Source organism: Sabethes cyaneus, chromosome 3, assembly GCF_943734655.1.
Source record: "Sabethes cyaneus chromosome 3, idSabCyanKW18_F2, whole genome shotgun sequence".
Lineage (NCBI taxonomy): Eukaryota > Metazoa > Arthropoda > Insecta > Diptera > Culicidae > Sabethes > Sabethes cyaneus.
In genome coordinates this window covers 169,240,231-169,267,646 of record NC_071355.1, presented here as the reverse complement: position 1 = coordinate 169,267,646, position 27,416 = coordinate 169,240,231, and the positions used below count along the sequence as shown (strand labels likewise).

Genomic DNA, 27,416 nt, shown 5'->3' with positions numbered 1-27,416 from the left:
AGCATATTATTGTCGACGGTGACCAGAGATCCCAAATATGTGAACTCATCAACCATTTCGAGTTCATCACTGTTAATAGTCACTGTTTGTGGAAAGGGAACGTGGAATCTGTGGAATCCCATCCTACCATATATTTGGTTTTTGATGCATTGATTTGATAGTCCAAACTTCCTAGCCTTCATTTTTTGCCTGCGGTAGATTACCTCCGTCGTCCCAAGGTAATGATGTCAAGATCGTCTGCAACAGCAAGGTGTGAGCAAAGAATTTGTTACTTTTCCTGAAGATCGTTTCTTTTGTTTCTAAGCTTGCTCGCCGGATCACACCTTCAAGTCAGTTTGTCCGGTACCGTTCTCGTCCGGAAAACCGTCTCAAACCGTACCGTTCATTACCTACCGTAATTCTTGACGCTTGACTGTATACTGCCACACTGCCAAAATCCACGAACATATGATGCGTGGGTATGTTGTACTCTCTACATTTCTAAAGAATTTTGTCGGATGAACGTGAGGTGATCGAAAGGTGGAAGCAGCATTACAATGAGCACCAAAATGGTGCGAAGACCGGATACCAAGACAGCAGGAATAATTACTAGGGGAGTGTCGTCGTGGTTGGGCCACGTTTTGGGATTCGACCATAACTTTCGTTTCAAAAGGAATTTTGCAAATCTAAATACATCGTTGCAAAGGTCTAAGAAAAAGGTATGCTTGAAAAATAAAAAAATTATAGGCATTTACTTGAAGACAAAAAATGTTGTCATAGTCGGACCATGTTGTACAGGTTGGGCCACCGCACAAAATATAAGACATACGTATTGAAATTTTATATAGAGACATGAAAAGGATGAATTCCGTGAAGAACGGCTCAGATAGGTACAAATATCCTATTTTTAATTGCATTTTTGCGAAATTTTGGCGATCTTGTAAAATCAATATTGCTACAATGACCTTTTCCGAAGTGTACAACTACAATGAAAAAAATCTAGGTTTTTATCGTATTAATTATGCTTTATTTCATCACATTTTACGAAACTGACATTCTCTAGCGATTATTGCGCTTCTACGCTTAAAATTATGGTGGCCCAACTCTGACTACTCAAGTGGCCCGACCTGTGCAAATAGCGCTTTTCTAGTATTTTACCTTAGCCTTCCCAAACACCTTACCGGAGGGGATTTTTCTATAGTCTTCGTGTGCAGCATAACACACTTCATACATTTTCAAAATTTATCTCGATAACTGCATTTCATGAATCATTTCTTGAAGAAAAGTTCATCGCGCCTGGAAAACTTTTTTTCTAAGATTCAGTCACTAAATTCAGTTCGGGTTTTTTGAATACACGATTGAAACTCACAATATTGTGAAAAGTAAGCTATCACAGTAAGAAGTTTTACAATGGTTGTATCATAGATATCATGAGTTACTAAAACTGTAAAATCGTGATGGCCCGACCATAACAGTGGCCCGACGATAACGACTATACCCTACATACGTACAGCAGATGTTGGTGAAATGTCGTCTCCCACAATAAGTGATGTGATCGAAACCATCAAGCAGCTCAACAATAACAAGGCAGCTGGTAAAGATGGCATCACATCGGGGCTTATCAAAGTGGGACAGATAGAACCTGTCTGCATCGGCTAATAGTCAGGATCTGGGAAACAAAACAGCTACCGGAGGAGTGGAAGATATGCCCAATATACAAGAATGTAGGGTAATAGCACAGACAGACAGACATAAAACTCGTTTCCCATTCATCGCACTGATTAAACCGTCATTTCAAATTTGGGCTTAGTTGGGAATGTCTCCGTTGTGATCAAAGTGGCGTTTTTTAACGAAAGAAGGGGAATGCCCCATAAAAAATACTCGCTAGTTCGAGGGATACTCCTGTTGCTATTTTATGTTTGGGAATGTCAATCATAGATGGTGCTAGTGTTCAGGCTAAAAGTGAGGTACGATAATTTTTGTTGCTTTTTCTTCCAAGAGTTATGTCTGTTTGTCTGTGGCAATAGGTTGGAGTATTTTGCCCAATATACAAGAAGGGCGACAAGTTGGAATGTGAGAGTGTGTGTCCCAGGTGCTCTGAAATGACGTCATATCTTCGACCCATATATTTCATGTAAATTGACAAATGATTTAACTATTTTTCGTGCGTCACATTAATTCTGTTTACTTACTTCCAGAAAAATGTATGTTTCTAGGACCTGTGACCAAAAACAATATTTATAAAAAAGATTCGTGCAACTTACAACGCAAATTGGAAATTATGTCAAAATTTACAGCTCAGTTGGAATGCCAATTATAAAATTTCTTTAATTCTAATATATACATTGTGGTTGTATCTGTTTTTACTAGAAAGGTTTAGTTGGGGAAATGTAGTTTGAAGTGAATTATGGCTCGTGCTAGGTCACCCCGGGGCCGGGGTACCTAATTTTGTCTCGTATCAGTCGAATGTTGAATCTCTTAGATAAAAAAATGGTTCAGGCGAGACAGATTTTTTATAGTACACCCTTTTTCCCTAATCATTTGCATTTCCCTGTGCATTTCCCTAATCAGTTCAAAGTGCGGCAGAACGCTTGATAACTAGGGGAATGTCGTCGTGGTTGGGCCATCTTTTGGTCCACAAATCTCATTTCAAAAGAAACTTTGGAAATTTAACAAAGGTCTTATTAATAGTTCGTATTTAGACCTTTGTTAAATTTCCAAAACTTCTTTTAAAATGGAATTCATGAACCAAAAGACGGCCCAACCACGACGACATTTCCCTATACAAGAGCGAACAAAACTTGTATAGACTTTTGTTAACCGTTATGTGTGCGACAGGGTACCCGGGTACCTTTTCAGTTTTAAAATAGTTATAACTCATTCAATTTAAAACATACGTCATTGAAATTTTGCAACATCGTAAAACTCGTTGATCTTAAGTAATTGAGGTTTTTTTGGTGCATATCCATAAAGGGGTTTAGCAATGAGAGTCACTTGAATTTTTTTATTACGTAGGAGGGCGACAAGGGTACCCGGGTACCCATGATTTGCAATGCTCATAACTTTGGGTATCTTGAACCGATTTGGCTGAAACCAGTGGCATTTGATTCGTACATTTATCTAGTTTTGATTAGATAAAGCATTTGGCCATCAAATGACATGTAGTTCCCGGGAATCGGTAATTCCGGAGCAACGTCCGGTAAAACGTGGAAAGCCGCTTGTTTTGAAAGAATATCAGCCTTCAGTAAAGCTATTAGTTTTGAGCTTGACATTGTGGACCCTTTTTTCATCTTATTATATAAATTGGTGACTTTAGATCGCATTGGCCATTCCAGAATTGGGTCCCTGTAGGATTACAGATGGCCAGTTGGGTGCCTAATCCAATATTAGAATTGGTTTAGCGGATCTTTTAGATGTTTTGAACGGATATGGCCAGTTTAGTACTGATTAATAATTTCGGAACTGGTACCAAATGTATAACGGATGGTTCTACGTTTTGAACGGTTCTGATAATGCTAAGCATTATCTTGAATCCTGCGGTATCATCTGTGACCCCGTAGAAACCATTTTCGAAATAACCAATCAAAATACATCGAAATGTAAAAAATATCACCTACCGAACTAATTCCAAGAACTTTGATACCCATATTGCTAGGTTTTACCTCCAATCCTGGACTGGCCACCCATGACCCCACAGGAACCTACTTCGGAATGGCCAACCTGATTCATCTCATTATATGAAATAGTACATTGTACGAATCTTTAGAGTTTTTATATCCGCATGACTGATTTTGCTGCAATACAATCATTTCTCTTCCTCACAGCGGACACTCTGTCGGAATTCCGGATTTTCGGGCTCCGTATGTCTTTTAGTGGCCAAATGGCCAAATGATTCAAAACTAGATAAATAAACGATTCAAATGACACCTATTTCGTCGAAATCGGTTTAAAATTGTTGATGTTATAACAATATCAATTTTGGGTACCCGGGTACCCTTGTCGCCCTGCTAAAGGTGTTTTTTTTGTCGCACACATAACGGTTAACAACCGATAGACGTGTCTGACATGATTTACAAATTTGAGTTAAATGTGTGTATCGGCATTTTATTTTAAAAACTACAGATGTGACAATATGATTGAAGTTTGGGTTCCGCAGCCAATTTGCTGGTTTAAGTTGCTGTAGAAATAGTTATAGTAATTCATTCGTTCTAAATAAATTACACCGATTTTCATATAAAATCTCTTTATTGTACAAACAATTCTTTCAATAATACTTTCAATAGCAATAATGATACAATAATATATCTTTTAGGTACACTTCCATATTGAATACAGATTTTTATTTATTATTTTTTATCTAATTTCACTAGTATCTGCGTTGTTGCTGCCATTCTGATTTTTGCATTCTAAATTATTGTTTTCATTTTCTGTCGTTTTTGTTTTTATTTTATTTCTCGCTGTATCTGTATTATTTTTTCTTAACCTTATAGAAAGCGGCCTGACGCTCTGTGTATCGTTTGCATTGTTTATCTTATCAGCAGTACAAATGCATTTATTAGAGCCATATCGTATTGTTCATAGAAACAAAAATGGATTCACATAACGTTCTCAGTTGAAGTTTTCCATATACATACATATATATACGTCGGATGTCATCCACAGCACTCAAAGCACATTCAAAACTTACAAGCTAGACACAAAAAAGTGGCGATACAATAGAAAACACAACCCTTCTCGGAGCACCGCATACCAGCAGAAGGGATGGTGGAGTGGGCGTGAGAATGGGAAACTGTGTCGGAAAATTTATTCGCATTCACCATCCGCACTTGGGTCTTGCTCGGTCGGTATCACACACAGCTTTCCGGCACGTGATTCGTCATCAGGAAGTCCTCAATTCCTTTCAGATTGATTTCGGCCTCGGAAATGTCCTCGTCTCGGAAGCTGATGGTGGTGGTGGATGCGGTGGACGTGGTTGCTGCTGTGACTGTTGGCAGTCGAACCGTTTTCGGCTTGAACGAGATGTCCGAGTTCATCGGGATCAGCTCCTCTTGCTGGATGTCGGTAAGACGTGGGTACTGGAATGGAGCGAAAAATTATTGTGCAATTTTGCTGCAGCAATGGGTTACTATGAAAAACGGTTTACCGGAATCAAGTCGGGATCTTGTTCGTCGTCTATGGTTTCGATCTTATTTCTAGTTTTTATGCTACTAGTCATGCTGTTTTTCCACTTGGAAGCCTTTTGAGATTTGTCTTTCTGTAAAAGAGAGAGTCAAGGTTTAAAAGCAGTTGTGATTCCTTGCGTAGTTAGTACCTTTGGTTGATCCATCAACAGTAGCGTATTTTTGGACTCCTCCGTGTAACGTTTCTCCTTACCGATAGTTTGCTTAAGTCTTTTGGATTTCAAGTAAATTCTTACAACTATTACTACTATAATGAGTCCGATAGTCAATAGTAGCCCGATGAGAATCGGCGTGAGCAGCGTTGACTTCTGGCTGCTGGTGTGTTCCTGCTCTTCGACAGCTGGTATGAATAGGTCGGTTATGAATACTCGTGGACTCTTTCCTTTTTGATTTACGGCGTATGCAAATAGTTTGAGCGAATCCGGTTGATAAATATTTGGCAGTTGCTCACGAAGCGCTTTGAATGATGTTACGAATGTGGGGTCTTCCGTGTTGGTTAAATTGATTCTGACAATTGGAAATACATCTTATTTATGAAATACTACGTTTGAAAATGAAAATAACAACTCACCCGAAACCGGGATTATGGTTGGATAACATTTCTAGTACAAAAGTCTGCCGGAGTCCACCGTCATACCCGGCATGGCAGTTGATTTCTATCGTTTCGCTGTAGTTTTTCCAGCCACAGTTAATGACCGAAGTGGGCAGACCAGCGGTGATTAGATGATAGATGCATGGTTCAGCCATCGTTCCGATTTCGTTGATTCCCCAGCAGGACAGTGTACCGTAGTCCCGCTCGGAGCTCGGGGTGTAGTCCAGGTGGCTGCTGGTACCGTTGTTCGTGTATCGAGCCGGATCTATTTCGATGACTTCTTCGGAGTTCTCAAACCGCCAGTAGAACCGGCTCGCCGCGGGATGCGTAATGATATTGCAACTAATCAGCACAGTTTCGTCGATCGATACTCCCAGACTGATGATCTTATCGGTTGAACAGATGGGAATATCTGCAGTAGAAATTATACAAAATATTTTTATCACTGCAATGTCATTGAGTATTTTAAAATTGCATCATCAGTCAAGAGTTTTATTATATTTCATTATTACAAATTGGCACAAAGCTCTGGTTTCTGAAGTGGGTTGAATGATATTGTTAACCAATTACTAAATTCAACGAAAAGAACTCGAAGGCAATTCAAGTCATTATTGGTGTCCCTCAAGGTTGTTATTTAAGTCTTTTATTTTTCATCTTGTATCTAAGCAATATTTTCTTTACTGAAGTTTTTGGAGCGTCTTAGTAGAATACGAAACCTGAAATTAAATAAAAAAGCAAACCTTCCAATTGAATTCTACTACGTATATTTATTCGCGACAAATACGTATTTCGCCTACGCCTTGCAGGCTTCATCAGTGTCTGTTTTCGAACTCTGTCTCTGTCTCTGTATCTGTCGCGAATACATATACATTAGAGTGTCCCAAAATAGCACTATGTCAGAAAACCCGGGGGCTCACCCCTCAAATAATAGCTTAGGGTGTCACAACAAAACTTTTAGATGACGTCAAAAATAGGTTGCCGCTATTTGGGGGTTGCACATTTGAGTTTTATGAACAAATGGCATTTTTCAGGAGTAAATTCAGAAAAATATTTTCAGAAATGTTAAAGCAGGTGAAAAAAGGTACTTAACTATTTTTTCACAATCATTGGGATTTGATAAATTCATAAAAAAGTTATGGTGGCATGTCTGGAGTCATATTTGGTTACAAAAATTTATTGAATTTGGCAAAAATTTCAAATTTTCGAAATTTCATTTAAATAAACGTCAAAACAGGGTATCGAACAGTATCTCAGAGTAACGTACGTGAACTGTATAGATGGGAAATTTTATGACGAACAACTTTGCCGAAGAAAGTCTGGACGTATGTTCAAATCTCGCTGAGGTATTCACGTTTTTCTGAAGGCGGGACAAAACAGATAGTACGATAGTAAAAATATCGTGACCAACATAGAAAGAACAATTCACAGGTTTCAATTCAATTCACAGGTTAAAATAGCAACAAATATAACGCAAACAAATGGCAGTTACTATAAAACAAATTGTACCAAAATCCAAAACCAGACAACACTGTAGGCTAACAGAATTTAGACAAAGGCGATCAACACTTTAAGCCCTGATGAAGATCCAAATCCGGATCGAAACGTTGGCGTAAAAAGGCAAATATAACGTCTACTAAAATTTAATGACTGAACGGCCAATCATTACGACGGGTTATCATTAAGACATGAAATCATAAAATCATGAAAACGTGAAATCATGAAATCAAGAAATCACGAAATCGCGAAATCATGAAAGCATGAAATCATTAAATCATTAAATCATTAAATCATTAAATCATTAAATCATTAAATCATTAAATCATTAAATCATTAAATCATTAAAGCATTAAATCATTAAATCATTAAATCATTAAATCATTAAATCATTAAATCATTAAATCATTAAATCATTAAATCATTAAATCATTAAATCATTAAATCATTAAATCATTAAATCATTAAATCATTAAATCATTAAATCATTAAATCATTAAATCATTAAATCATTAAATCATTAAATCATTAAATCATTAAATCATTAAATCATTAAATCAATAAATCATTAAATCATTAAATCATTATCATTAAATCATTAAATCATTAAATCATTAAATCATTAAATCATTAAATCATTAAATCATTAAATCATTAAATCATTAAATCATTAAATCATTAAATCATTAAATCATTAAATCATTAAATCATTAAATCATTAAATCATTAAATCATTAAATCATTAAATCATTAAATCATTAAATCATTAAATCATTAAATCATTAAATCATTAAATCATTAAATCATTAAATCATTAAATCATTAAATCATTAAATCATTAAATCATTAAATCATTAAATCATTAAATCATTAAATCATTAAATCATTAAATCATTAAATCATTAAATCATTAAATCATTAAATCATTAAATCATTAAATCATTAAATCATTAAATCATTAAATCATTAAATCATTAAATCATTAAATCATTAGATCATTAAATCATTAAATCATTAAATCATTGAATCATTAAATCATTAAATCATTAAATCATTAAATCATTAAATCATTAAATCATTAAATCATTAAATCATTAAATCATTAAATCATTAAATCATTAAATCATTAAATCATTAAATCATTAAATCATTAAATCATTAAATCATTAAATCATTAAATCATTAAATCATTAAATCATTAAATCATTAAATCATTAAATCATTAGATCATTAAATCATTAAATCATTAAATCATTGAATCATTAAATCATTAAATCATTAAATCATTAAATCATTAAATCATTAAATCATTAAATCATTAAATCATTAAATCATTAAATCATTAAATCATTAAATCATTAAATCATTAAATCATTAAATCATTAAATCATTAAATTGTTAAATCATTATGAAATCATTAAAACTTTTCCAAGTGTAAAAAATGTTAACGACTCTAGGGTAAATTCAAATTTGCTTCTTTGAAAACACTGCAAATGTTACTGTACGTGACTCTAAGGCCAACCGTACGTTAAAACAATTCAACTTAATGAAGTTTCTGGATAGTGATTTCGAGTTTTCCTTTTCATTCATCCGTCGCAATAGTTGGTTTCCTGATCTTTAGCGAATGGAGGATTAAGTTTAAAATTGAACATTCCCGGAAGAATCATTTGTTTTCCTTCCGGCTGTCCTCTCTGTATACGTATTCCAATACTATTGAAACTTTCGTAACACAACTCGCTGACGATGATACTCACACTTGATGTTCAGCTCGATGGCATTGCTCAGCGTTTCACCCTCCGTGTTGAGTGCCCCGCACTGGTAGGCCCCGCTCGAGCTACGTGTCACCTTCTGGATCACCAGGCTTTGGTTCGAACGTACGATTTTCGTCGACGATGAGTTCTGAGGTAGTTGTACGCCCTATTTGTACAGCCAAGGGAGGAAGGAAGAAAAAAAACGAGCATGAATATCTTACTATACCGGATATGCAGATTAGAGTTGCTCTCGCAATCTCATCATTGCACGATTGACAGCGCTGATTGAGAAAATTGTTAGCTCGGGAAATGATGACTGAAAAAGTGAGATTGTTGGGTAAATGGATCGAGAAAGATGTTGGTTAATAATAATTTGCCCTAATTGGGTTAGGTGTGCATCTGCGGGCTTGCTGGGGAGATTGTAATGTTTTTACTTCGTGCAATTCAATGGGAAAATTATGCTCTATTCGTGACTAAACAATGTTTATCATGGCTCTCCGAGATGGAAATGGAAAATGCTCCATAAGATAATGATACCGTTTGTCTACCTGGAAACGCCGCCTTCGATTGGGATTCGTGCCAAGAAAGGGCACGCAAAAGGTGGATTGGCGAATGGAAAAGTGAACGTGTGAGATGAATTTCAATTAGATCGTTTAACGCAAGCATCCACATGGAATCGTTTAATATGTGATACGTGCGGCCGTAATTGAGGTAATTGAATTATTGGTTTACCAAGAGGATCTCAGAAGGACGTGGAAAGTGCTATGGCAGAATGACGCTATGAATCTTTCCAAGAAGGAAGCATGCAGCAGACTAAACCTATTTGATGCTCCAGGTCATAAACATGGTTATGAACTAAATCGTCCTTATTGATTCAACATGCACGATAGCGGTATTAAAAGGGCCCTGGGTGTCATTCCACAACTATTATCTATCAATTAATTTCCACTTACGTTATGTAGCCAGGCTAGTCGCCGCCACGATGGATTTGATTGTATCCTGCATTCGAAGTAAATGTCATCACCTTCCTTAATATCATCGATGGAAAGTGTTGATCCGAGCTGAAGATTTACCACCGGTGGATCTACGAGCACATATTGCTATGCTATTATAAAATAATGTCTAAGTAATTTGCATGCCGGCTGACTTACAGTGAACGCTAATATTTTGAAACTGCTCCAGATAGAGACCAGGAACTTTGGGGTTTTCCGCGCGACATCCGAGCAGCCGTCCGTCATCCTCCACCGTCGGGACGAAGTTTAGCACCGAAATTGTCACGTTCCGTACCACGTGCTCTTTGAAGCGTTTCAGTGTCTTCTTGCCTTTCGTCCACGTTATCACTGCATCCGGTCGGGAGCCGCTCGATTGACATACGATCCGATACTCCTTGTGGGCGGCCAGCGAAAGCGTTGAGTTTAGGATTTTGACAGATTGGGGTTTTACTGCCCGGGAGGATGAGGTAATTTCACAGCATGGCAACAATCACGCGCGTGTTGCGGGAAGAGATAGAACGAGAAAGAGAGAAGTGTGAAAGTCGGAAATTTCATCAGTTGGCTAAATTGCCCCTCGTTACAGCAAATACCAGAAGTGGGATAGCAGGTGGTAAATATGGCCCAATTAGAGGTGATATGAGGCTATACTTCACAGTTATTTTTTAATTTTAAGTGGAAGATAGCCACTTGGGGGTGAATTATGGTTTTGTGAATTAAATTGGATGATTATGCTACAAACTACTAAAGTGCAGAAAATTATTGCTTGTTATGTTTTGGTGAAAGTTTTATTTAGTAAGCATTATTGAGTGATTCAAAGTATCTTTTGCAGAAGGAAAATGAGATTTCGTTCAGGAATCAATTTATGATGCAAACTGAAATAAATATTGGATGTCCAAAACGAGTGCCTTGCGGAACTATAATGGTGACTTGACCGAAGTTCATATTTTTTAAAATTGATTATGATCCATTAAACGGATTTTGAACCCTTCAAAAAGCCAGTTATCAAACAGTTTGCTTACGTTGAGTGCGGAACAATTCAATATCTTTAGTTTGTTTCCATATGTTGTATTGCAGGATAAGTACAATGTTGCTTTTCAGACCGAAACGATCTTCAACCCGACTGAACATAATGTCCCACACATAATGTGCGAGCTAACTGACCGACACCACTAACCACAGAGTCATGGCGAGTGCGGTAATGCCTCGGTAATTACGAATGTCGGGTTTCTCATTAGATTTGAACAGTGAGTGTAATTAAAAGGAATTGTCAAGCTTGTAACATACATTATGGTGGTTAACGTCTGCGATGCCATGCAGCTGTCTTAATTTGTACAATAAAATTAAATTTGTAACATCTATTTGCGGTTTTCTGTGCGAAAGGAAAGATGAACCATTCTAATAGGCTCAGTAAAGCTGTTTATAAGCATGGGAAAACTATGCACAGGACAGTAGTACGACAATCCAGTAAATCAATATGGTAGGCGAGAGAAAGGATTTTGAATGCACCCGATCCGGACTGGACTAACGCTAATGCCGACGATAATTGGTCGAACCGTAAGGGGAAACTCACCATGTAGGACTAGCTTGGTTAGCAACGTTTATCGGCCCTCGTGGCCTATTGGTGAACCGGCACAGATTCCGAAAAGTGCCATCTGCTATTACATTTTCACATGATGTCCTGCAGCCATATGGCTATTCAAGTCAATAAATGCTTAAATGGGCATCGTTAAACTTTCGCATTGCGCTATACTTCATTAAATGAACCTAACTGGGTGTTGATACGGATACCTGTGTGTTTGCATCTGACCAGGGCAGATTCACTTCTACTATTTGTGCAGCAACATCCACACGTTAGGGTATTCGACTCTATACTATGATTACGTGGTGCTTCTACTTTATCAATTACTATTATTTCATCAGCATAATCAATTAATACGAATACAGAAATTTTGACATTTATCACGTTTGTTATCTCTTTGTGCTGTCTACATAAATGGTGTTCAGAGATTAGCCCGGCAGAATGAAAGGATAAAAAATCAATTAATTTAGCAAGCGTCAAACAAACGAGATTGTACTGTATGCAGGCTGTGGTTCAAGTTCATCATACAGCTCTATCATGCGTTTGGTTGCTAGCAGCGTATCGATCGTTCTAGTGTCTGTGGTCAAGAGGGTTATCTGCATTTATCCCCAAAGGAGGGCACGGCAGCCGAAAGCCCCAGGCAAATTATAGACTAAAAGCGCTTAATTATAATAGCCAGCAGCAGGCTCGTGAATTTTCAGGACACTCTGGCTATTCTTCTTGTACACTGTTGTGGTTCAAGCATTGCAAAGGGAGGTGCATCGACATAATTTTAGTTCGGATTAGTGCGTCTTTGCTTGAAATGCATTTTACCAATTTTACACTGTACTTTCAGTATCAGAATAATAGCATTTAAAATATGATATAATTGACGTGAACGGAAGTCTGTCGCATAAAAACAGAAGGTCAAATTTCGATAACGGAATTAGCACCCAGGCTTTGCTTTGCTTTGACGTGAACGAACATTAACTAAATCTCTTAATTTCTCTAATGAAACTGTTTGAAGCTTATGGAAATGAATATCAGCGATTATATACTATTTTGCGGAAACTCAATTTGCGGTTGACCGTAACGCGAAATATACTGTTTCGTGGAAAACTATTTCATGGGAAATATCATTTGGCAGAAAACCTTTTCGCTGAAAGTACCATTTTGCGGGAAGCATTTTCGCGGAAAATAAAATTTGATGGAAAACATTTTGGCTGAAAGAATTATTTGGTGAAAAACTATTACGCAAAAAATTGCTTTTTTCGGAAACTGGTTTACATTTCCAAAATATTTTAGAAACCTTTTAGAAAAATTTAAGCATCATATCTTTAGTGCTATTATATTCAAACAATGGATTACCTCCGATGGATGTAATTTAGAGACAAATTTTCCGATTATGCTTCAGGATGCTGTTCAATGTTATTATTGGAGCAATGACTAAGTTATAATTCATCCATTATTATGGGTGCAACTATTCTTTTGCATTGGCATAGCTTGATTTATATTGACCCATAACCCAACTTCCCTGAGTTTCGATTTTTTTTCACTTTAATGGTGCAGAGTGACACGTCATGCAGACTTATCATCTGTTTGTGAACTTTAAGGCGGCGTACGATTCAGCCAAACGAAATGCTTTTGCAGACAATGCTAGCACATAGTTTTCGGACAAAACTAATTAGGCTGATTCGTGCGACACTGGATGAGTCAAAATCATGCGCAAGAATATCGGGTGGGACTTCTTTCTCCCATTGATCGAGTGGAGGGTCAACTGGCACTAAATTTAAAATTGTTACTTTCTAGTCTAAAACTTTCTAGTCCGGCATGAAAATTCCCACAATGTGCACTTTTTGGGAACGGAACGGCATACCAATTAGAAGAGTTAAATCAATGTTTGACGTCATTTTGAAATCTAAGATAGTGGATGGTTAGATAATATTTTGTATAAAATCTCTATAATAGGACTTTTTTAAGAGCGGAACTTCGCTATACCCTATACATTTCATACATTTCATTCTGCAAAGTTGACATGCTGGCAGAGGGGATATTATATATGACATAAAGCCATTTGGCATAATTGATTATTTAGCCAGATTTTGTTGTTTGGTGCTTAATTACAAATGTAATAAGAGATGTGGCTTTTCGGTCTCGAGTTTCTTACGAAAACTTTATTTTACGTTCAGCTGACGTTTCGAAGAACTATGCCTTCATCTTCGGAGCAAAACGTTGATAATTATCAATTTAATTGATAATCAATTCAATCAATCAATGATAATTATCAATTATCAACGTTTTGCTCCGAAGATGAAGGCATAGTTCTTCGAAACGTCAGCTGAACGTAAAATAAAGTTTTCGTAAGAAACTCGAGACCGAAAAGCCACATCTTTTAATAAAAATTCAACGGTCTATTATAATTATCAAATGTAATAAGTTTTACGTAGATTCACTGAGAATCGAGGTTGGTATACGGCTGGACAATGTGTAAAACAGATCCCATAGTGGTTCACAGTCACTTATCCAGCAACTCCTATCCCTTCCCTACCTCCTTGCGATACCAGCCGGGGTACGAGCAGCCTTAATGGAGATCGGGTAACTCCGATGGAAACTAATGTTGTATGCTGACAGGGAAGGGGGAATCATTGTCCTGGTGTCAGTGTGGAACGCTACTGACACTACTGAACAGTACTGTCACGATGATCCTTCGACGAAAAAGGGGCAGGGGGTTGATTCCGTAAAAAAACAGTACAGGAAACATGTAATGTAACCGGAACCGGAACAATCGGCATAGACCAAAGCAACGAAAAAGGACTAACGATTGGAAGTTTAGAACATGGAACTGCAAGTCTCTCAGTTTCCTGGGGTACAGCTTTTATTGTGATGGGTGACATGCAAAAACGCGTAATTTGGTGGTGGCCAATCGACAGTGCATCGTATGTGCAAGTTGAGAATTAGAGGCCGTTTCTTCAAGATTAGCATTATCAACGTGCATAACGTACATAATAAGGACGCTTTTCACGTGCAGCTTGAGAGTGAATACGACAGCTGGCCTAGACATGACGTCAAAATCGTCATCGAAGATCTCAACGCTCAGGTTGGTCAGGAGAAGGAATTCAAACCGGTTACTGGAAAAATCAGCGCACAACCGCTTACGAACGAAAACGGCTATCGACTCATTGACTTCGCCCCCTCCAAAAATATGGCCATACGAAGTACCTTCTTCCAGCACAGCCTCCGATATCGGTACACCTGGAGATTACCACAATTTATGGACTCACAAATCGACCACGTTTTTATTGATGGGCACTTCTCGGATATCATCGACGTTAGAATCTATCGTGGCGCAAACATCGATTCTGACCACTACCTTTCGATGGTTAAAGTGCACCAAACACTTTCCACTGTTACCAGCATCTAGTACCGTCGCCCGTCCCGGTATAATCTAGAACGATTCAAGTTACCTGAGATCGCTACTGAGTACGCGTAATATCTTGAGGCTGTGTTGCCGGATAAGGGAGAGTTAAACAAACGAGAACTACCAAAGGATGATGGACGAGAAGAATGCAGTTCGGATGCTGCAGTAAGGGACCCGTCAAATTGTAGAACGATATAAACAGAAACGAAGACAGAAAACCCAGTTTTTCCGGGATCAGAAGCGCCGTGTAGAAGAAATGTACTGCGAGGGACTTGAAATAGCTGTATCGTTCTCAGGAAACGCGTAAATTCTACAAGAAACTGAACGTATCTCGCAAAGGCTTTGTGCCGCGAGCCGAAATATGTCGGGATAAAAACGAAGGGATCCTGTTGGATGGCCACGGAGACGGAATGCCAAGACAGCACGGAGAATGACTGCATTTGTACGGTGGATGATGGTGATGTGCCGATGCCCCACAATAGGTGTAATGATCGAAGCCATCAAGCAGCTCAAGAACAACAAAACAGTTTGCAATGATGGCATCCCAAGTAACAATTTGGGTTTTATTATACTTTTATGATGGCATTCAAGACCAAAATTGGTCTTGAAGACCATCATAAGAGTACAATAAAATTCACATTGCTGCTTGGGATCGCAGCGGAGCTTACCAAGATGCGACCGAATAGGTTGGCAACCTGTCTGTTCCGGCTGATAGTCAACAGGATAGAAAACAGGAGAAGTGAAACGAGGGAATAATGTGCCAAATATACAAGAAGAGCGACAAGTTGGAATGTGAGAACTATCGAGCGATCAACATTCTCAACGCCGCCTATAAAGTGCTTTCTCAGATCATCTGTTGTTGTCTATCACCACTAGCAAGTAGATTCGTGGGAACCGACTTGATGGTTTTGTGGACGAGCGATCAACAACGGACCAAATCTTTGTACTGCGACAGATCCTTCAAAAGTGTCGTGGATACTAAGTCGCTACGCACCACCTATTCATAGATTTCAAGTCTGCCTATAATGCTATCGACCGTGAACGTCTATAGAAAATTATGGACGAAAACGGCTTTCACGGGAAGCTGACAAGACTGATTAAGGCCACGATGGATGGTGTTCGGTGCTGTGTGAGGATATTGAGCGCGTTATCAGGTCCTTTTGAAACACGTTGGGGACTTTGACAAGGTGATGGTATGTTTAACATCTCGTTAGAAGGTATTATGAAACGTGCGGGTGTTAACATGCCAATCTAACCAATTTATTTGTTTCGCTGACGACGTGGATATTGTCGGAAGGACATTGCAGGCAGTTGCGGAGCTGTATCACGAACTGAAACGTAAAGCAGTGAAGGTTGGATTAGTAGGGAATACGTCTAAAACCAAGTATCTGTTAGCAGGAGGAACCGAGTGTGATCGAGCTCGCATAGGCAATAGTATGATAGTCGACGGAGACGAATTCGAAGTGGTGGACGAATTGGAGAGAAATACGCAGATGTATTCTTGCCGGAAGTCATGCTTACTACGGACTCTACAAAACCCTAAGGTCTGGTAAGCCACACCCTTGTACCAAATGTACCACGAACAAACCGATAATAAGACCGGTAGTCCTCCACGTCTACGGGCACGAAACGTGGAAAATGCTTAACGGGGACTTGAAAGCACTGGTCGTTTGTAAATATCGTGTGATAATTACCATCTTTGGTGGTGTATGGAGGTGAAGGATTAACCAGGAGCTGGCGCAGCTCTTCGGCGAACGCAATATCCAGAAAGTTGTTACCCAAGCAGCGCACTTTTAGCATTTATTGTTGCAGAAACTTATTTATGACTGATGTTAGTCGTAAATCGGTTGCCTCAACTGGTTTGTAACAACTGTGCTAGTAGTGTAAAGTAGGAAGGGCACAATTGGTGGGGCAAGTTGTGAGAATGCCGGGCAACAACCCCGCAAAATCGTTGTTCGCCTCGAATCCGGTTGGTACAAGACGCAAAAGTGCGCAGCGTGCTTGTTGGTTAGACCCAGTTGGAGCATGACCTGGAAAGTGTGGAACAGTCGAGAAATTGGGAACGGACATCCATGGACCGAGGTTGTTGCTGGAACATTGTTATACAGGTGAAATTCTAAAGGACATCGCACCACCCAGGTAACCAATAAGCATTAAATCTGTCGATTATTAGCATCCCTGGCGTTTTATACTGCAGGTTGTTGTTTATCAGCTTTTTGACTGCATAACTGTTGTAAATTGGCATCCACAATTCTATTTAAATTCTTCTTGTTGGTAACTAGTTGCAAATAAGCATTGTCAGCACTATAAGAGGGCTAGCAGTAAAGTAGCCGCATATTTTGCCAAAATAGCATTTAAGTAGCATTTAAGGCAACTTAAATGCTTATTGGCTTGCTTTTAAATTGCATTGGAAATGCTTATTGGTTACCTGGGCAGGATAAGTAAGTAAGTATTGAGAATCGAATCGAAACGTATGCCACGTCGCTCGTTTGGACCCAACTGAAGGAAAGTACTAGAGGTCAATAAACCTAGAAAAACGAATAAACCTAGTCGGATGTGATTTCTGCGGGGAGGGTGCCATCCAGCAGTAACCGGCGCTTCCCATGGCAGGTTACTGACAAACACACGTGACCTGCGGCCGTCTCGCCTTGAATCATCTAGGAAAACGACCATTTGGTCACAACATGATGTTTGAGGAATTACGCCAAATGGCCCCTTATGTTTATGCCAAATGGATTATGCCATGTATTATGCCAAAAAGCATTATGTCAAATGTTTTTATACCAAATGGACGGTTCCCCTGATAGATGGGTATTATTTTCAAATATTATTTTGATCTGAGCAAATAATACCTGCTCTGGCAGTATACATTGGTTACTGTCAAACATGTAAAGTAGGGATAGGGTTGCCAGTTCTTAAAAAAAGAACTATAGCACCAAAACCTCGAAACAGTGATCCCCTCGTTCAAAGGGGTGAAACAGTTTTCAAACATATTGTTTGTTGGTGAATCTTGTGATATTTTCTAAATTTTCTGTGCATAAATAAATACAGAACGACACGGTTTTGTGAAGAGGAAGGCAAGGGAGTAGCCGCTAACAATTTTTTTACTTCATTTGAAATCTTTACCTTTCTTTTTGCAAAATAATGTAGCTTTTTATGTATTTGTTTCATAGGAAATTATCTCATGATATGTCCATATTTGCTAAAAATCAAGTTACATGTAAACTGTTTGGTCCCTTAGCGAACGAGGGGTTCACTGTTTCGAGTTTTTGAAAGTGTAATAATCAGTTTTTAATTATTTTCAACCAATCAAGCACAAACATTTGGATATTTAGAGATCTCAAGTCAGTTTCTAAAGAAGTTTTTGTCGCAAGTAAAATATTGAAACGTTGCCTTCTTGGATCGCGAAATCTTGAATAATCGTCCGTCATCTTGGACCTTAAAAGAGCGTCAAGTATCGGCTTTCGATTTCTGCTAGCTGCCTCGTTTCTGAGAACGTCCATATAGCAAGGTTTTCGAATTAAAATATTGATTGATTGTTCGAACGTTGGATTTCAAAATGGTGTTGAAAGTTGATGTTTGAATTCTTACAGACACCTTTGTTCTGAAAAAGACTATATTGTTTAGTTTTGGATTGATAATAACTTGAAAAACCTTCCGCCATCTTGGGTTTACAAATTGCGTCGAACATCGACTTTTGATTTCTGGGTATTTTTCGTAACTATCGTATAGTTTTGGCTTTGCCTGCCGAAGGCTTCCAGAAATTCATAAAATGTTGTCTCTTACTGTTTTTAATCTATTTTTATTTAATGTCATATGTTTCATATTGCTTTAATCTGAGAAAGGAAAGCAAGCTAAGTATCAGATCGGTTGTTTTCTTGGTCTACTTTTGTACAAACTTTTTCAGAAATTTTGAATCATGCAATTTCAATAAACTTTCAATAAACTTTCAATACCACTCGGTTGAAAGCAAAATATGGTATCTAAATTTTCGGTTCACAGTGACAGTTCATGCCCGATTCGTGTTAACAGTTCGGCGCACAGAAAAAAAACCAGCTGTCTCCTCTCTCTCTCGGGTTTTAATTTCCTTTTTATATTGTTTCAGATTTATTTACCTGATTTTTCATATTTCTTGCTATTCTTGAATTTCCATTGCGTAAACATTCAATTTTCTATATCTTTGTCAGGGAGTAGCCTCGTTCTATATTCGGTACCTGGCTCACACGAAATAATTAAAAGTGGCATAGTCTCTCCAAACCCAAGGCCAGCTCCACGGCCACCAGTATCAGCTCTCAAGGATCACAATTGACAAGCTTTTTAACGCGTAAAACAGCTTTGCGAGTGACTTTTTTGTCCTTATTTTTCTGTTTACCGTAAATGCAAATTTCTCGGATACATATCACAAAGAAGCTTCGCCGCCTGCAGGTTAAGGACTGCGGTATAATCATCCTGCCTTTGACATAATAGCGCAGCCTGCAATATCCGGTTTCAACAGTGTATACCGGCAAGGTAAAGCACAAAAACCTCTAAACAAGAGAAAACCCACCCAGACACAGTGCACACTCAACGATTAGTGAGATGGGATATGGCGATGTACTTACGGTACATATCTAGCACGAACTTGCTGTACCGGGGCGGCATCAGCTTCGTATTGGTGGCCTGGCAGGTGAATACCGAGTGCAGGTGATGTCGCTGGACCGACGTCCACAGCAGTCGATTCTCGATGACGTTGCCGGTGTTTTGCTCGATCTGATTATCCACCAGATTATCGTTGATAAACCAGAGCACGTCGGGCTGTGGTCTTCCTGTAGAGAACAGAGAACAGAGGTTTTGTTAAGGATGGAGTACGCAAATCGTGATGTTTAGGGTCGAAATGTAAGCTTTGCAAAAAACAGAAGCAAATCAAAAGACAATCTCCCGTTTTCCACGCTTATCCGCATCGCGCACCGAGTTGATAGCTTAGCGAACATTTCATTTGTTTACGATTCATACTGAATTTCTCCACAAGTGTGATGACAGCAGGATACAGCCAACTTTATTTTGCTCATCCAATATAAACGTTTTGAGAACGTATAGAATCGCCAACATTCGTTGATATAAAAAAAAGGTGAAAATATTTCTGTATGGTAGAATTTTTATGCAGCTTTTATTTCCGATAACCATCACGCATCACCTATGCTATTGAATAAAAATGTTATGGCATTTGTAGTTCTTGTCGTTTAAAAAAACTGTTTTTAACATAGGTGTTCTTGAAACGAAATAGAAATAAGAGCTGAAAAAATCTGTTTAAAAACTATCTGAACAGGAGCCTTTCTGTCATCGGATTCTTCAAGGCAGTTTGCCTCACCAACGCAACGCAACGCTGTGGTAGAACATTCTTCCAGGAGGGACTGACACAGGAACACAATTAACCGGGTATTTATCCAGCGTCCAACGTTACGTTTCATCCCTAAAGTGGAAAGCTCAGCTCAACAGTGGGCTAGCTGAACGAGCGGAATGTTTAATTTAGATGGTTTCAAAATTAAAAATAAATAAAAGATTATTTTTCCATCTGTTTGCTGCAGCGAGCAGAGTTCCAAAATATAGAATTATGAAAGCGTTTTACACTGTTAAAAATAATCGAGTTCTTTTCATACTTTTTATGTTTGCTGCGAGTCCTAAATATGATTAAAGACTCAGTATCTTACTTTACGTGTCTAATAATTACTGGTGTATTTAACGTTCTAGTTCAATGCTGCCATACTTTAGTTCTAAAATTCGATCATCAACTAAATAAAATTTCAATTCGTTTTGCTATAGTGTGCCGTCAGTGTTTTGCAAAAAATAATCTTACAGGAATGACGACGAGCAGGTCGGGTATTTGTTTTTAGCATGATAACGGTGTGTGTTGGTTGCGAGGAAATATTTTTCTCCCGTGGCGCCGCTGGAATGAAAACCCTCGCGCGAAAAGCGCTGGATTCTATACGTACCTAGCCGCAGGAAAAGGTGTATTCAAATTGGGCGGACGTAAATCATGTTATAGCAATTTCATACCGCTTAGTAGATTGTTTGTCTAATCCTGTTTCGAAACAGTATTGTATTATGAAGTGGTACCAAAGGATTTTTGCATGAAATGGTGATTAGAAAGTTGAAATACATATGAATTTTACGCGTGTGTACGCTACAACAATAATCTTCTATGAACCATTCGGTTATGCTAAAGTTTGAATACTCTCCAGCTTGAGTGTTTGGTGAAACTGAAACACCAGTTATTTTCGCATTTATTACACATTTAGTCTTCTGAAAAAAGAGCTTTGTTCCAATTACGACGGAATGTTACTTTATTTTAGGTTTATTTTATCTTTATCTCAAGCTAGCAAAACTTTTTTATTTTTCAAATATTCAATGGAAAATGACCTTCTAAGCTATCAATATATCCATTATCCATTGGAGCAAAACTTGGAAGCTCATCTATAAGCATTAGAGCAGTAAAAGGGTGCCCACAAGGAGGCGTAATATTACCTATATTGTGGTCTTTAATAGTTGATGATCTTATTCAAAAGTTGACAGCGCTAGGCTTTGAAACTATTGGCTTCGCAGATGATATAGTCATAATTGTTCGGAGAAAATTTGATTCTATTATCGCTGACCGAATGCAAGTGGCTTTAAATTTGATTTCATCATGGTGTAACAGGCAGGGCCTCAGCATAAATGCCAATGAAACTACTATCATACCATTTACGAGAAGGAAAAAATTTACATTAAACAACATCAGATTGAAAGGAACACTTTTAAAACATTCAGACACTGTCAAATATCTTGGAGTATTTTTTGACAGAAAACTCAATTGGAACACACATCTATAGAGCAAATAATAAACATATCTACAAATGCTCTATGGACATGTAAAAGAACTTTTGGTAAGCAATGGGGACTGAAACCGGAGATGATACATTGGATCTATTTGGCTATTGTCAGACCCAGGATTACATATGTTTCGTTGGTCTGGTGGCCAAAAACGGAAGAGAAGGCTACCCAAAAAAAAAGTTGGAAAGACTTCAAAAGCTAGCCAGTCTCTTAATAACAGGTGCAATGAGAAGTACACCATCGAAGGCATTGGATGCTTTACTCTACATAATTCCATTGCATCAGTTTGAACTGATTAGAGAGTTAGAAACTGAAAAGAGTGCTCCGAGGATCAAAAGATCAATTAACCTCTTTGAAGGCGATTTAACAGATCATCTCAGTATTCTAAAAACTATTAGTATTAATCCTCTTGTAACCAATAATGAAGATTGGATGGAAAAAATACAACTTTAATCGAATATTTCGTGTATTTGAGCCTGGACGTGATTCTTGGGAAGATGGTGGTCCCGATCTTCGTCCAGGCTCGACAGTTTTCAATACAGACGGTTTAAAAATGGACAATAAAGTGGGAGCAGGAGTAACTGGTCCGGGAATAGACATGTTAATTTCTATGGCCAGATGGCCAATTGTATTCCATGCTGAAATACGAGCAATTTTAGAATGTACGACTGTGTGCTTGCGTAGAAACTATAGACATTCAAATATATGCATAATGTCCGACAGCCAAGCAGCTCTAAATGCTCTAAAGTCGGCGACATGGACATCAAAACTTGTCTGGGAATGTATTCAATCACTCCAAAAACTGTCTTGTCAATTGTTGTCAAGACTCGGATCATCTCATCAATTTGTAGGACCTGAGCCCTTCTGTGGTTTATCTGCTTCTGCTTTAAAAATGGAGCTAAAAGCATGGAAATGTACGAAAGTGGAATCAAATTGGAATAACACTTTCAATGCTAGGCAGTCAAAACGGTTTATCTCTCCAAACGTTTCAATGATTCGCAAAATCCTGGAGCTTTTAAAGAAAGATCTAAGCATTTATACTGGTTTTATAACAGGACGTTGTTCGAGCCGCTATCATCTGAAGCTAAAGGGAAAACTTTAAGATGATATATGCCGCTTCTGTGGCATAGAAAAAGAAGTCTCGGAACACCTGTTATGCCGATGTCCGGCAATTCTCAATAAAAGATTAAGGTTCTTCGAAAGAGGGCTGTTAGAACACTTTGATATTTGGAGAAAAAACTCCCAGCACAGTAGTGCACTTCATCCGAAGTGCATCACCGGGCTGGACAAATGCTATTAGTTGTTCTTAGAACAATTCCAGCTTAAGAAACATAGGCAGTTTTCTGTCTCCAACAAAGCCGGTAGAGTTGTTAACGATAAAACATTTGAAAATTATAAACCTTGTTTAGTTTGACAGTCGCGAGTTGATTCTTGGGGTTTGACAACTTGTGTCCTCCCAAGCAACCAAAAGTTCGAATATTACTTGACACGCGAACTCGAAAGTTCACAATTAGTTCAATTTCAGTTCCGTGGAACTTTCTTGCTGATTAGAAGAGTATATCAAGTATGATCTAAAATATCAGTCAAGAGCAAGAAAATTGACTGACAGGTTAGTCAAGCATTCATTCAACACAGCAAATCATGAATGAATTGTGTTGAAGGGTAAAAAAGTGAAAAAGACAAACACTGTCAGCAGTTCAGTAGTCATGTCCATGAACTGACAGATAAAGGCATACTACCAGGGTGTTACCTTCACGCAGGGCTGTCAATTTTTTCGAGCACTGCCGATGATTTCAATACCGTCATCCGGGGATACTTGCAACACCGGGGTTACTTGCAACACTTTGGCGCATCGCGCTTCTGGCAGCTCTAACGCATTTGTTTGTTAACATAACCATTTGTACCCAATGCCATTTTAAAGAAGGGATGTTTGCCTATTGTTTAGTTAAGTTTAATCCATTACATCATTGTTTTGCTTGTTTTTATACGATTGGAAAGTAATTTCACTTTCAGAGTGTTACCGTTTCACAATCTTTACCCTATAACACCCATTTAGAGGAAATTACGTAGAATGCACTGAGAAGCAGCAGACTAGAGTTCGTGATGAATTTTGTATATTAATATGTAGTTTTAGGTTGGGTGAGCGTTTAAATAAATTATGTGTAGTATATTTTGTTATGAATATAAAAACTAAATTAAAATCGAATTTAAAATCAATAAATATTTAGGGACAAATAAAACATACAATAAAAGTAACTTCGAGTAAATAAAAATAGGGACAAATTAAAAAGGCTCACAATGCAACGATGCAACACGGAATCCACAACTTGACAATTACCAACGTCAGTTATAAGTCAATCGATAAAATGTCAGTTCAGTGGCTCAAGTGAAAGGCAGAAAATAGAGTGAGGAATTTCTCCCTCCAGCAGTATTGGAGCTACCGAGACTTTCTGTTAAGTAGTTGACCAAGTAAGATGAAAATTATTAAGCTCCGGCTATTTGATTAAAATAGTTAACGTGTTAAGCCAACTGACACCTGTTACTATTAATTGTACAAGATCCGTGGCACGCATAGTGGATTAACCTAGTCAGGACCCATTAATCTTTGGCATCAAGACGCCGTCAGCGCAGAATTAACCCATTGTTCTTTTGGAATACCGCATCCGCGGTCGAACCCGTGCTTCCGAGGTCAGACGCGCTCGAAGAGAGGATGTGACGAGCCGGGATGAATCAAATAGATCGAACAGAATAACCCTGATAGTAGAGATACCGTCCCCGCGGTAGAATCCCTCGCCTTTGAGGTCACTCGCGCTCATAGGGAGGCGGTGACGGGTCAAGGGTGAAGCAGAACGATCGAGCCGTGAACCATCGAACCTGTAGTCGAGAAACTATTCCCAGTTTCTACGCATACGAGCTCGGAATCTCGGCACTCTAGTAACCGGGTTTAACTGACCACGTGAGATTAGCAGCAATGAAATCGATGTACCTAATAAGCACCAACGGTCGGCCGACCACCACAATAAGCAGCATCGATAGCAACCAGCATCGTGAGTAGAGTGTGACAGCCAAAAAGAGTTAGATTAGAACAAATAGATATAAAAGTGTAATTTAGGGTTTTGATCTCTTGATCCCGAAAGTAGACCCGGAACCGACCCTGAAAGCCTTCGCGTTCTCAAGGTTGAGCTAGCCAGTGAGAAAAGAGGTCTTGAGAGCCCAGCCCCTACACGGTTCCCAGTGGTTCGACCAGGAACCTGGGGTGAACTTAGCCGAGGCCCTTCCGGCCTCGGAAGTAACAAGAGTAGGAAAAATGGATGTCCAAAGTTGCGTCAGTTCCTTGACATGGAATTATTTTTTATTGTTTGGTTCCTGTACACAATAAGTGCATCATATAAGCTAACAAATAGCAACTTTGAGTTTTGTTTATATTTTGAACTTGGATAAGAAACGATGAATTCGTGTTGTTACTTCCAATATGGGGCGGCTTGCAACACTTGTAAAAATGAAAATTATCGTATTAGACAGTATGTACAAAGTAAGTTTGCATCTGTACGATGTTATTTTGTCTACCACCATCTCCAGACAAATTAAAATTGTAAAAAATTCCACCTGCCTTGAAACGGCAATTTGGAGTTCGCCGACATGCTGCATTTGCACCGAACATCTTTAAAAAAGCGATAGACGAAATTGGGAAGCAAAAAACGCCTCCAGTATCTCTTGTTTTACTACAAATGCATTCAAAATAGTCATTCGCAGTTTGATATCAGATATAAAATCATAAGAAACGCAAAACCAGAAAAGTGTTGCAAGTAACCCCGTTTACTGGGTAACTTGCAACACCCCTATTTTCGGTTCATTCTGCAGATTCATTTAGTTTATATTTTTTTCTCATAATCATAAATCAAAAGTACTCACCACTATACAAGTTTTGGCTACTTACACTTGGACCTGAACGGTATACTTCGAAAGTTATACCAAGTCAAAGTTCAAAAGTGTTGCAAGTATCCCCGGATGACGGTAGTTATTGGAATGTGAGAACTATCGAGCGATCACCGTTCTCAACGCCACCTATAAAGTGCTTTCTCAGGTCATCTTTGGCTGTGTATCGCCACTAGGGACGGGAACTATCATTAAAAATCGTTACTGGTCAGTAGTTTCAGTACGTTACTGATAACTATCAGTAAATATCAGTAATTTTACCCATCACGGCATTGTAGCAAAAATAATAGGAAATTGTAATAATTGCATTATCCATTGTAATTTTACATTATAATTTATCAGCTGCACTTCATGGGGGCTCGCGCAACTACCGACCAGATTTTTACCATCCGACAGATCTTGCAGAAATGTTGAGGGTACATCATGTCCTCGGATCACATCTTTATTGATTTCAAAGTAACATACGATACATCGAAACCAGCTATGGCACTATCAGAGCTATGACTAATCAGAGCTACATTGGAACGAGTGATGTGTTTTGCACGTCCCGGGGACACAATCAAATCTCTTCGAGACACCAGTATGCTGTTTAACATCACTCTTAGGGCTGTGTTCCGACCAGCGGGTATCGAAACGAGAGGCAAGATTTTCATCAAGCGTAGAAGTATATGAATCACGACATACTTTCACTGCTTATGAATCCCAGAGATTCCCATCTACATCTGACGAAAATCGGTAGGCTACGGTGGACCGGGCACGTCGTAAAGATGCCGGACGACAGAGCAACGACAACAGTTCTTTTCAGCAACCCCACCGGCACCGGAAACACGAAAACTCAACATGCAAAATGGCTTAACCAAGTCGAAAGTGGTTTATGACTTTTGATACGACAGGAAAATTTGCGATGAATGGCCCAAGATCGAGTTGAATATAGACGACTGCTTGAAACAGGACGAGCCACTCCGGCTCTAGGCTGCTGACGACAATGACGACATATTGTGTCACTCTCGTCTATCGTACCCAGCTACCGACCATTAACTTTATTCCAACTGATTTTTCTAACGAGACAACGTAACTGTATCAGTAAGCATCAATAACTGCGAAACCTTACTGATACTTAGTGATATTATTGCTTACTGATAACTATCAGTAATTAATGATAGTTTTCCCATCTCTAATCGCCACTGGCAAGTAGATTTGTGGGAAATTATCAGGACGGTTTTGCAGACGGGCGATCGACAACTGACCCCATCTTTGGGCTGCGAGAGAAAGTGTCGCGAACACCAAGTCCCTCGCATTACCTATTCATAGATTTCAACGCCGCCTATTGATGACCGCGGAAAGCTAGGGAAAATTGTGAACAGAAATGGCTTTCCCGGAAAGCTGATAAGATTGATTAAGGCCACAGTGCTGTGTGAGGTTATCGGGCGTGTCATCATACCCATTTGAAACACGCAGGAGACTTCGACAATGCGATGGTATTTCCTGCTTTCAACATCGCGCTAGGAGGTGTTATGAAACATGCGGGGCACGATCTAGAGTAAATCTAGACAATTGATCTGTTTCGCTAACGGCGTGGACATTATCGGAACGATGTTCCAGACGGTTGTTGAGCAGTGTGCCAAGCTGAAACGTGAAGCAGTGAAGGATGCAGTAGTGGTGAATACTTC

The 27,416-nt window shown here is 38.7% G+C and overlaps 1 protein-coding gene across 1 annotated transcript in view; it reads right to left on the bottom strand.

Annotated features, from left to right (window-relative positions):
- Positions 1-4,826: 4,826 nt before the first annotated feature.
- LOC128740402 (uncharacterized) overlaps positions 4,827-27,416 on the bottom strand; it is a 166,082-nt gene continuing 143,492 nt past the window's right edge. Inside the window, exons 7-14 of the mRNA XM_053835943.1 lie at positions 19,566-19,769; positions 10,148-10,438; positions 9,950-10,080; positions 9,000-9,162; positions 5,731-6,163; positions 5,291-5,666; positions 5,123-5,233; positions 4,827-5,054 (exon numbers count right to left, since the gene is read on the bottom strand). Of these exons, the coding sequence (XP_053691918.1) occupies positions 4,827-5,054; positions 5,123-5,233; positions 5,291-5,666; positions 5,731-6,163; positions 9,000-9,162; positions 9,950-10,080; positions 10,148-10,438; positions 19,566-19,769 (1,937 nt within the window). The remainder of the gene's footprint in view (positions 5,055-5,122; positions 5,234-5,290; positions 5,667-5,730; positions 6,164-8,999; positions 9,163-9,949; positions 10,081-10,147; positions 10,439-19,565; positions 19,770-27,416) is intronic.